The sequence below is a fragment of the Chlorocebus sabaeus genome, chromosome 3 (genome assembly GCF_047675955.1).
Source record: "Chlorocebus sabaeus isolate Y175 chromosome 3, mChlSab1.0.hap1, whole genome shotgun sequence".
Taxonomy (NCBI): Eukaryota; Metazoa; Chordata; class Mammalia; order Primates; family Cercopithecidae; genus Chlorocebus; species Chlorocebus sabaeus.
Genome location: NC_132906.1, coordinates 9,657,249 through 9,669,143, shown reverse-complemented (window position 1 = coordinate 9,669,143; position 11,895 = coordinate 9,657,249). Strand labels below are relative to the sequence as shown.

At 39.6% G+C, this 11,895-nt stretch overlaps 1 protein-coding gene across 2 annotated transcripts in view; it reads right to left on the bottom strand.

The window, feature by feature from the left end:
- Positions 1–1,796: 1,796 nt before the first annotated feature.
- Positions 1,797–11,895, bottom strand: part of USPL1 (ubiquitin specific peptidase like 1) — a 41,906-nt gene continuing 31,807 nt past the window's right edge. For both annotated transcript variants that reach the window (XM_007960058.3, XM_007960059.3), the window contains 2 exons: positions 8,108–8,265; positions 1,797–3,996 (listed from right to left, as the gene is read on the bottom strand). In XM_007960058.3, coding sequence (XP_007958249.2) covers positions 2,111–3,996; positions 8,108–8,265 — 2,044 coding nt within the window. In that variant the 3' untranslated portion in view covers positions 1,797–2,110. The remainder of the gene's footprint in view (positions 3,997–8,107; positions 8,266–11,895) is intronic.

Genomic DNA, 11,895 nt, shown 5'->3' with positions numbered 1-11,895 from the left:
TAAAATAGGAAAATGTTTGTAGTCGCTCTCACAAGTATTGAAATGCATGGTCAAAAATCTTTTTTTTTTTTTTTTTTTTTTTTTTTTGTATTTTCCTAGTTTTTCCTTGACAATATGCACTACTTTCGTCAGAAAAAATAAATAAATAAATAAAACAACACGGAAGCTTAGAAGTAAATTTGACAAATAAATTATGAAGTACTGAGTCCCTAGCAAATAATTTTACCACAAGGACACTGGCTGCCAGCCTTAAACCTCAGTAAGTACTGCTGTTAACTCCAATCTCTAGGGCAGTGATGCTGTTTGGGCATCCTACTTTAAATGAAGGCTGAGGAGTGGAAAATATATTGGTAAGCTCAGCACTCAAATGCTATGGTAGCCACTCTACTCAATCTCAGCTCCACAACTGAGTAAGTACGGTCTCCTTATCTGTAAGATGTGATAAAAGTATGTCACTCACAGGAATGTTGAGGTCTAAACGAAATAACATCTATCTAACAACCAACATATAACAAGCCTTATGAGCACTGGTGGTTATTCTCTCCCAAAATAGAACTGTTAGATGGTGTCCCACTTTGGTTACAGAAGTAAATGTCTTGGGAAGAAAGATGGTATTTGTGATAACATGTAAACTTTTTGTACATCATCACAAAAATAGGTAACTTTTTTCTGTTATCGATTTATTTATAGATTGATCACTTAACATTACTAAAGTTCAAGTAATAAGGTTTCCTGCCCTCCTCTGTATGAAGAGATAAAGGAGATAAGTGATATAGGGAAAGTTTACATTCCACAGCACTCTACTGGTGTAACAAACAGGTGTAGACTCTTATAGAAGGCCACACAACCATAAGAAAAACTGTCATACATTCGTATACCGTATACAACTTAAATTTGCATGAACTCTTGAACTAATAATGGTCGCAGGTGCTCCAGCCAGCCTGCTATCATTCCAGCTGCAGCAGCCAGGCATGGCTGGGGCCGCCTGTTCCCTGGAGCAGGCAGGATCCCTGCCCTCCTGGGTGCGGCTGCACTCAGGCATCCCTGCACTTTTGGGGGCCTGCTTTTGCAGGTTAGGAAGCGCGTTGTCCCCGCTGCTTGGCTTCTCCCTGCTGTTGGCAGCGGCTCTTGGATCAAAGCAGTGGGGGAAACCTAGAAGCCACGAACAGGGAGGGTCTGAGGGCTGGGGGCCAGGCTGCCAGTCCCACCTATAGGAGTGGGAACTGGTGCCTTTTCTAGACTCACCTGTGGCCACCCATGGGCCAGTCAGTATGTACTTCCTCCCCACAGAGGCCCATAAAAAGCCCTGGGCTCAGCCACAGCTGAGCAGAGGGTGGGATGCCCAGCAACAGGGAGCAGACACCCTCTCTGCTAAGCGCTTCAGAGACTTGCAGAGACAGCAGAACAACCTGCCTATGGAGAGAAGCTATCCTTTCCAGGGCCTCCTCTCTCCTGAGAGCAGCAGACCTCTGGACAACCTGCCTGTGAACATAAGCTACCTTCTCCAGGGCTTTTTCTCTGCTGAGAGCTGAGAAGAGTTACTCTCTCCAGGCCTTTTCTCTGGTAAGAGCTGAACACTTGAGGGATGACTTGCCCGCCTACAGAGGGGAGCTACCCACTGTGGGTCTCCTTCTGAGCTGTTCTAACGCTAGATAAAGCTCCTCTTCATCTACTTCACCCTTCGTCTGCATACGTGGACACAGGACAAGAACTCGGGCACCACGGGCAAAGCAACAGGTTTCCAGAGGAAGAAAAACCACCCCAAAGATCACTCATAACATTAACATAACCAAGACTTCAAATCTAAAACTTTAATGCATCCAACTGTACAAACTGTCAGAAACTGATGCCACTTTTCACCTTTAACATTTTGAAATTCTCATACTCTCAACAAGAACAAAATAAAACCAAAAAGGAGAACACATTAAATGATTTTAATTTGTAAGACAGATTACATGCTTCATGGGCAGAACCAAAGGTCAAACCTTGCATTTTGTTCATCATTATTACACAAGTAATTACACAAGTCCAGTGTATAAACACTACCTGAACACATAGTAAGTTCTTCTAAGAATAAATATTATATGAAAAAAAGTTAACAAGCATGAATTCAATAATTCTCAAACAGATATTCATCAAAATGAGGTAGGTCTAATGTGTCATTTGCTAAAGCACTTAATGCTGAGGAGGAAAAAAACTCATCGAAAATATCAGTCTTCATGGGACTCTCCAAGTTTAATGTTCTAACGCAGGCATTATTTGTCAGAGAGTCTGGCTGAACTTCACATGGATTTTTCTTGGTGGGGCTACAATAATTATGGTCCTGTCTCAGATGTGCGTTCTGGGAAACATCATTTAATTCACTTGGTACTGGTGGTGGGATATGACCATCTCCCATTCCCAAATACCTAAAGTCACCTTCCCCATTTTCTGACAGCTCTGTTGAAACAGTTGTAGGAGACAATAATTCCGCTAAAATTTCTTCATGAGTTTGACTACCATACAGGGAAACACCAGCAACAGTGGTGCATGCAGACTCACTGGCAGTATCAACTGGATATGGTAGCTCATTTAACAAGTCCTCTATTGATTCACAATCATTTGGAGACCCACCCTGGGGCACCTGTTCTAGATTTTCACTTGGAACTGTTTTGCTTTGCGGGGAAGACATAAGAGCAGCTAATTTCTTCTTTTCTGCCTTTAGCTTTTTACGAAGTTTTAGACGGAGTTTATGAATCTGACCTTCCACCAAGTCTTCATGGTTTGCTGGAGAAAGATCATTTCCATGAGAACTGTGGTTGAGTTGAGCTCCACATGAGGTGCTTCCAGACTTTTCCAAAACTTCTGAAGCAGCATGAGCATGTGGGTGGGCAGTTGTGCCATTAGACAATGGAGGGCCTGGTAGTGGCTTACTGATGGGAGGAGGCTTACTTGCACTCCCACGCGCTTTCTTGGATACGTGGCGGGCCTTCTGGTTTATCCCTTTAGTTTTAAAGCCACCAAAATTATTTACCCCTTTAACTGAAGGTTGTAAATCAGTTATAGTGTTTCTATTCTGAGCTGAAACACAGAGTGGCATAAAAGAAGCACCCCTGCTTATTAAGCCTTTAACCCAACTTCCCACAAATGGCTTCTTCTGATTTTCTTTCAGAGACTGATTCTGTAATGACTTAGATGTTGTGGTTTGAGAATCTGCTGTAGTTTCTTTTTTCTTCCAATTAGATACCTGAGATGTGACATGTTCTGGTTTTAATTGTTCAGTTTTTGGTGTAAGGAACTGTTGTAACTGAGCGTCCTTCTCAATTTCTACTGACTTCACTCCCTGTAAAAGACCAGTAGCATCAGTATTATTCACAGATTTAGTATTTACAGTATCTTTTGTATTCAGCTGTACTGACTGCATGTTTGTATTTACAACTTGGGATGGAAAACTTATGTCCACAAATTGGTCTGGGATAAGCTTTTCACGACATGGAGCTGATACTGAAGAAGCCATTAGTGATTCTTGTGATTGCAAAGTATTTGTTTCGAGAATTCCTGTATTTTCTGCTACAGGTTTACTTTCTAACAGGAAAGCTTCAGAATTTAACTGTGAAACTGAGGTTGTTTTCTGGATAGTTTCTTCAAGTGTCACAGGTAAAATATTATTGTCAACCAAACCTTTTGGACCTGAAAGTAAATGATCTCCATGAATTACAGCTGTGTCCTGTGAAAAAGTATGAGGGGCAACTGATGTATCTTTAGGGTGAGTTACTGAGGCTGTTTCAGCTGAGGCAGCATCACCCACAGAACACGATGTTGAAGATACCGGTTTCTCATTACCGAGAGCGTGTTGGTCATTAGTCTTTTTAAGTGGAAGGCAGGCAGCTTCTTTATCTGTCACTTGGGATGTTTTTCTTTCCCAGATAACAATATGTATCTCTGAAGCAGGAACTTCAAATTTCTTGTGCCTTTCAGAACATGGGCCTTTTAAGTCATCACATTCCAGCCAACTTCCTGGAGGATGGGAAAAAAGTGTAAGTTAGATATCCAAAAACCACCATCCTAGGTTAACTTTCTTCTGGCCTTTTCAGCTGCTGTATCATTGAATACCCACCAAAGGAGAAGACTCTAAAACATGGTCTTGACCTTGTCACCATCGTCTGCCATGTTAAAAGTCCTTAGATGGAGTATATTTAACTTCTGGAACTTAGAATTTGGTTATCACCTAATTTATCCAATAACATCAGAAAACAATGTTTCATACATATAAATTTTCATGATTAATGAAGCTTGTTACCTGAAGGATCAATATTCGTTTTAATTCTTATTTTGGAGCTTCCATTTTCACATTTGTCAAGAGAGAATGAGATGATGGATGACAAGGGAAGAGTTTAAAAACTAGGAGTAGGATGCACTGCTAAATACTGAAATATTAATACAACACTTGGGAAAAGTCCATTACTTATAGCAGTGTGGTTGCTGGCAGTTATTTTGCCTGCACAATTTCAGTGGTGCAGTAGGGACAGGGGTCCTTATGTAGTCAACTAAAGCATGAATGAGGAGTAAGAAGGGAACCTGCTTAAACCATTCCTTTAAAAACAAAAACAAACAAAAAAACAGAAAATAGCAAATGTTGCCAAGGATGTGAAGAAATTGGAATCCTTGTGTAATGCTGGTGGGGATGTAAAATGGTACAACTGCTGTGGAAACAGTCTGGCAAAAGTTAAACACAGAATTACCATTAAGACCCTGCAATTCCTCTTGTAGGTAGATACCAAAAAGAACGAAAAGCAGGGACTTTCAGTTCCTTGTCCAGCAATGTTCAGAGCATTATTCACAATAGTCAAATGTCCATAACAGATAAATGGATGATCCATAAAATACTATTCAGCCTTAGAAAGGAATGACATTCTGTTCCATGCCACAATACAAATGAATCTTGAAAATATGCTGAGTAAAATAAGCCAGGCACAAAAGGACAAATAATGTATGATTCCACTTGTATGAGGTACCTAGAACAGACACATTCACAGAGACAGAAAGTAGAATAGTGGTTACCAGGGTTTTGGGGTGGGAGGATGCAGAGTTATTGTTTAATGAGTAGTTTCTGTTTGGGTTGATGAAAAAGTCCTGATGGTGATGGTGGTCGCACAGCATTGTGGTCGCACACAATGTATTCAACGCCAATGAATTGTACACTTACAAATATTAAAATGGTAAATTTTATGTTACATATATTTTACCACTACAACAAAAAAATACAAAAAGTACCGCTGAGAAGTAAAGGAAGGTGACTAGGTGCTAACAGGTGGTGTGGGGTTAAGGGAGGGTATATTTCTTTACAGTTTACTTACTACCACATGATAATTTGGGAAAAGCTAACCACAGGCTTGCATGAGTAACAACTTTTAATAAATAATCAACAAATATCTGTACTTTCATTAGAAACTTATCAAAACAATCCACACTTCCACTGTATATATCAATATCTACACTTCTATGAAACAGAAATAGATAGAAGAAGTGTGATGTCATGGCAATCGTGGCGCAGCAAATACGCAGCTTACTCTATTTCTATGAAACCAAATGTGATAAATTAATAAATTATGATATCAAACACCATCGTACTTACTACAAAACATTTCCTATTCCTTGGATTACAATAGTGTGCACCCAAAGTACTGTATTTTTTCTAAGGACTATATTCTTTTAGAAAACATTATTTTAGCAGTAGAAAAGTAATGACCAACACAGTGGTCATCATTTTATGTTGCAAAACATGTTTAGAAACACTTAATCTTAAATACTGAAAGTACACTCAGTTTCTCTTTTCCTTACACATGTGCGTCTATCCTTTTTCTGGAAAAAGATTTCTCAGAGCACACATAGAAAACTCGTTTGACATATCTCCCATAGTCATTTTTTAATGCTGAGAAAGAACTTAAGATTGTGAGGGAAAAAGCGTACTTGCCACCAGGCTTCAAGGCTTCCTACAAAGAACTAATCTTAAGGAATGCGAAGATTAAGAAAGGAGAAAGAGACCTTTCCTTAGTTGTCAATTCAGGCCAATTTAGTTGCCAACAGGCTGGTTAATGTTAAGGTATCACTAGTGACTATCTGAGAACAACAAAGGTCTAGGACTCAACACAGACTTAAAACACATTCACCAAAGAGACAAATTTACAGACCAAATTAAAATATTTATTAAAATATAAGATATGGTTGGGTGCGCTGGCTCATGCCTCTAATCCCAGCACTTTGGGAGGCCGAGGCAGGTGGGTCACCTGAGGTCAGGAGTTCGAGACCAACCTGACCAACATGGAGAAGCCCCATCTCTACTAAAAATACAAAATTAACCGGCCATGGTGGTGCATGCCTGTATTCCAGCTACTCAGGAGGCTGAGGCAGGAGAACCACTTGAACCCAGGATGCAGAGGTGACGGTGAGTCAAGATTGCGCCAATGCACTCCAGCCTGGGCAACAAGAGCAAAACTCCATCTCAAAAAAAACCATAACATTAAAAAAAAAGTAAACCAAGAGCATTAGTCGCGTAACAGACAAATGAATTCTGTGATAAGTTTCAAAAGGGAAAACAAAATATACTCAGAGATCTGCTAATCTCTCACATATACACAAAACAAAACTGTTCATTAAGCACATGGTTTATGTGGCTACACTCTTATCTACTACCTGCACCTACTCATTAAATAGAAAACTTTATGTATCTTTTATTTGCCTGTGTCAGTGGTTCTCTACCACATGACCCACACTGGAATTACCTGGGGAGCCTTGAAAACAATGTTTAAAACAGTATTGCCATAGCATGTGCCTGTAGTCCTAGCTACTCAGGAGGCTGAGGTAGGAGGATCACTTGAGCCCAGGAGTTTGAGAACAGCCTAGGAAATATAGTGAGACCTTGTCTCAAATAACATAACATAACATAACATAACATAACATAACATAACATAACATAACATAACATAACATAACAAATAAAATAAAAAGAAAATTAGGAGAGAAGGAAAGGAGCAAAGAAGGAGAGAGAGAGAATGAGACAGAGGGAGGGAGGGAGGGAGGGAGGGAGGGAGGAAGGGAGGAAGGGAGGAAGGAAGGAAGGACCGGTCGGCCAAAAACAAATGCCAAAAACACCCAATATTGATATTTGGGCCTAATCCCCAAGGCTGGTCTCCAGGGTACAGCCTGGACATTTTTAGAAGCTAACTAAATGATTCTTCCATGCCGTCAGGGTTGGAAACCATGCTGTACCTGAAGTGGATTGATCATTCTTTGAAATGCAAAAAAAGTTAAAATAAGTTGGTTTGTATTGTGAAGAACTACTTCCACTCCAATCTGAAACAGGGTAAAACCTTAAGGTAATAATTACATTTAAAATATAAGTCACAGTTTGTAAAGTGCTTTTATAATACAGTATTGTGTCATCCATTCAAACCATCCCCAGGAGGAAAAGAGCAAGTATGAAAGAGTGTCCAAATAACAGAAAATGGTCATATCAAAGTGAGCCCTTATCAATGGCTTGATACAACCCTTTAAGGGGACTGAATTATCTTGTCTAAGATAAAGTGAACGTTATGAGAAAACAAACTCAATATTTTACCACATCGGACAAATGCAAGGCGAAAATTCCCAAAATCCATGAACTGTGCTTACTTAGCTTTCTACTAAGAGGTTTAATTACTTAAATAAAGGCTTTATCTTGAAGGTAGCTGTTAGTAAACTGTATTCCACAATGACAGAAGGGCTACATAAGTCTCATGTTTAATAGTCTTAGAAATATATGTCTAAAAAATAAAAGCAAAGATGTTAAGTAGGAAAACAAACTAAGCAAACATTAGTAATCTCATCCTTTGTCTAAAAAAGAAATATGCACATGCACATGTGTTTACCGTTTAACACATGATGTAAGGAAAGGAAAAAATGAGAAAGGATACTAAAACCACCACTTTTAATAGGTGTGAGGAGGGGCAGAAGGCAAAGGCTAGAATGGAGAGAGAAAGAGTCACAGCAAAGTTTGTCTTTTTTTAAAAAACAAAAACCAAAAAGTCCCCACATGCTAGAATTTAGTTTCCATGCCAATTATCTTAAAAGAAAACCTCTAAACACTTACCATCAGCATCTAAAATCCATGTTATAAAATGATTATTTGCTCGATACTGAATTACAGAAGTTATTTGATAAGGACAGCCTTCAAAATGAAATGTGTAGCGCTGCAAGTCATTCTGTGGTAAGCCTTCTACAAAGTGCAACATGAATATGGGAGATACTCTGTGGGAGAGAAAAGCAAGAGAAGTTAAACAAATTTAATGCCATGTGTCTGGTTATACAAAAGATGTCTGAAGTGAACTAGTCACACATAACACTTCCAAGGCGAACTGCACTAATTTTTCTTGAGGACCTCCAGATGTGTGCCTTAATTAGAAATGGAGAACTCTCTCTAAGAAGTATGTAACACTAAACCCTTTTCAGAATGGTATCCCAGACAGTTGGAAGTCATCATGCAGTACGACTCTAATAAAGACCATTAAACAAAAATTGCTCTGTAAGCAGCAATGCGGCTTTGGCTTAAAGATCTCATGGTAGCTACTTTGTAAAATCCAAGGAAAAAATCCAGACCTTTTAGAATTTTCTTTGGCATCAAGTGCTCAGATTAATTGCTTTTGTTAAGCGGTGTAGGTAATAAGTGAAAGAAAGCAACAAACCTAACATACTCAAATAAGCATTAATTTGGCCTATTTCAGTTATCTCAGGAAGCAAAGGGGGTCTGTCAAATTAAAAGTTCTACTTAGGAAAAGTTCAATTTGTAACTAAGTAGAGAAAAAAATACAACATATTGGTCAATTTATTATTAACTTCAAGACAACTGTAATTTCAAAATTATATTTTACCATTACAGCAACATGCTGAACCAGAAAATAGAACCCAGTGGGTCTCAAATAACTCAATTTAACAAAGCTCTTAGGATGTAAGAAAAATGTTGAATAGCCCTATTCCCAATAGTTAAACAGCTGTCAAAACTTACTTAGTTTATCAAAATTTATTCAGCCCAAATAAACTTGAATCAATGTCCAAACTGCAGATTATTCAGACTGACAAGGGATAATTTATAAATTAATCCTTGTCAATCATTTTGTTAGAGAGTAATCAAGTCCTCAAAATTTAAGTACCTATAAAATAAAAAGTCCTGCAAATTGTCTATAACACTAAACTTTCCCACTTTAAAAAATCATATTTCATCAAATCTAAGATTTCACTAATTATCAAATATACCACTATGAAAACATGCTGCCACTTAAACTATATCATGGTATCAATTTCACGTATTACCTTTTCAGACAGGTTAAAATGTGAACTGCATGTTGGAATCAATGAACCACAGTAAAACTTGAGATGTATTCTCATAGCGGGATATGCAGGCTTTAGGCACCTATCTAATGATGATGATTATTATTTGAGATGGACACTAGCTCTCTCACCCAGGTTGGAGTGCAGTGGCGTGATCTCAGCTCACTGTAATCTCCGCCTTCTGGGCTCAGGTGATTCTCCCACCACAGCCTCCTGAGTAGCTGGATTACAGGCATGTGCCACCACACCACACACTACTATTTTTAGTAGAGACAGGGTTTCACCATGTTGGCCAGGCTGGTCTCGAACTCCTGACTTCAAGTGATCTGCCTGCCTTGGCCTCCCAAAATGCTGGGATTACAGGCATAAGCCACCATGGCTGGCCTGACTCTTAACTAATATTTAGTTCCCTGACCTTATATAATACCTTTCAAGATACTTTCTGAGGCTAGTTACTAAAACAATCTCTTGATCCCTAGACTACGACATCTCACTAGTTTCCTGCCTTTAAATAAGTTTACATGTGGAAAATATTTTAAGACATATTGACATGATAACTAATGCATGTAAAAACATGACACATTTTTATGCTTCTTGTACATTCCAAGTCTTTTATTCTTTTGCAAATTAATAAAAGAAAAAACTGCCAAGACCAAAATCCATACTCAGCCCAATTCCCTGGATGTTGAAGATACTCAGACTCTAGCTGAGTACAAGTACATTCCCCTAGGTAGTAAGAAATGACTTGTCAGAAACCTCCAAAGTCTTCTATGAGGTTCAGATAGGATAGAAATTTGATTTTCTTAACCAGCAAAAAGAGACAACAACTGGAGCAATTATATGTTAGGTTTTAAAATATCCTCTTAATTACACTAGCCTTACTGCCACAAGATGGCCCAGTACACCAAAGCTATCCAGGGCCTGACGTGGGGTGACATGCTGCAGAACAGAGATGATGCAGAATAGAGCCATAATGTAGAGTTTTACTACCGTGTCGAAAATCTTGGCGTGGCCTCCATACTACTTTACGTAACTATGAAACTTTGTTTTTCTGTTTGTTTGTTTGTTTGTTTTTGACATGGAGTCTCACTCTGTTGCCCAAGTTTGAGTGCAGTGGCACAATCTCAGCTCACTGCAACCTCCGCTCCCTGGGTTCAAACGATTCTCCTGCCTCAGCCTCCTGAGTAGCTGGGACTATAGGCGCATGCCACCACGTCTGGCTAATGTTTGTATTTTTAGTAGAGATGGGGTTTCACCATGTTGGCCAGGTTGGTCTCTAACTCCTGACCTCAGGTAATCCACCTGCCTCAGCCTCCCAAAGTGATTACAGGCGTAAGCCACCATGCCCGGCCAAAACTTTGCAAGTTCCAAATGCCGGATGAATTCCAAATTTTTTCCTGTATGTTAACATCTCTGAAGTTGGGATACACCTTATCATTGATGGAACACAATTAAATAGGCAGCATTTCTGTCTTTTTTTTTTTTTTTGAGACAGTCTCACTCTGTTGCCCAGGCTGGAGTGCAGTAAGTAGCGTAATCTCTGTTCACTGCAACCTCTGCCTCCCAGTTCAAGCAATACTCATGTCTCAGCCTCCTGAATAGCTGGGACTATAGGCATGTGCCACCATACTCAGCTGATTTTTGTATTTTTAGTAGAGATGGGGTTTCACTACGTTGGCCAGGATGGTCTCAAATTCCTAGTCTCAGGTGATCCGCCTGCCTCGGCCTCCCAAAGTGCTGGGACTACAGGCGTGAGGCACCGTGTCCAGCCAGCCTTTCTTAATGGCATATTTTTTAAAAGGTGCAACTTACAAACAGTAGTATCTTGGAGTCAATCAAATGATATCCTTCCCCTTCCTTTTTCTGTTCATATTCCTCTTTGATTCCCCTAGACTCTAGTGTCCTACCTACAATTCCAGCATGTCTTATTTCCAGCCTCACTGTGGGAAGCCACGGCGGGTGGATTACCTAAGGTCAGGAGTTCGAGACCAACTTGGCCAACATGGTGAAACCCCATCTCTACTAAACTTTATCCCTAGGTTTTGTTCTCAGACTTCTTCCTATCCATAATGCCTGAAGTGTCAATGAAGAATGATGCTCAGAGTTGAGGAGAGCAAGTTAGGTTCTCCCTCAACCACTGGAGAATTGAATGAAAGGAATTAACCAAACTGGAACCAAGAGTGAACCAGAGACTTCAGGCTAAGATCAATTTGCATTTACCTAACAACATGTGGTTAAACTCCTCCTATTTAAAGATCTACCCTCAGGAAAAGAAAAGAAAATAGAAAAGAGAGAAAGCAAGCACAAGAGAGCTGTGTTAACCTCTGCTACCCAAAGAGAGCAGAGAAACACTGCACCCTGCCCCACAAAGCGCAGCCATGGCCTTGCACTCAGAGAGATTGTGGCAGTAATCTTTGAAGACTTTGTCAAGTAAACTGAAATCTGATTCTACGTTCTCGGTGCTCCATGTCACCATGGTCTGAATGTAACTCCTAAACAACTTACTTAAAGAAAAGTAGCAGATTTGGGCACACTAGGCATAATTCACCTGAT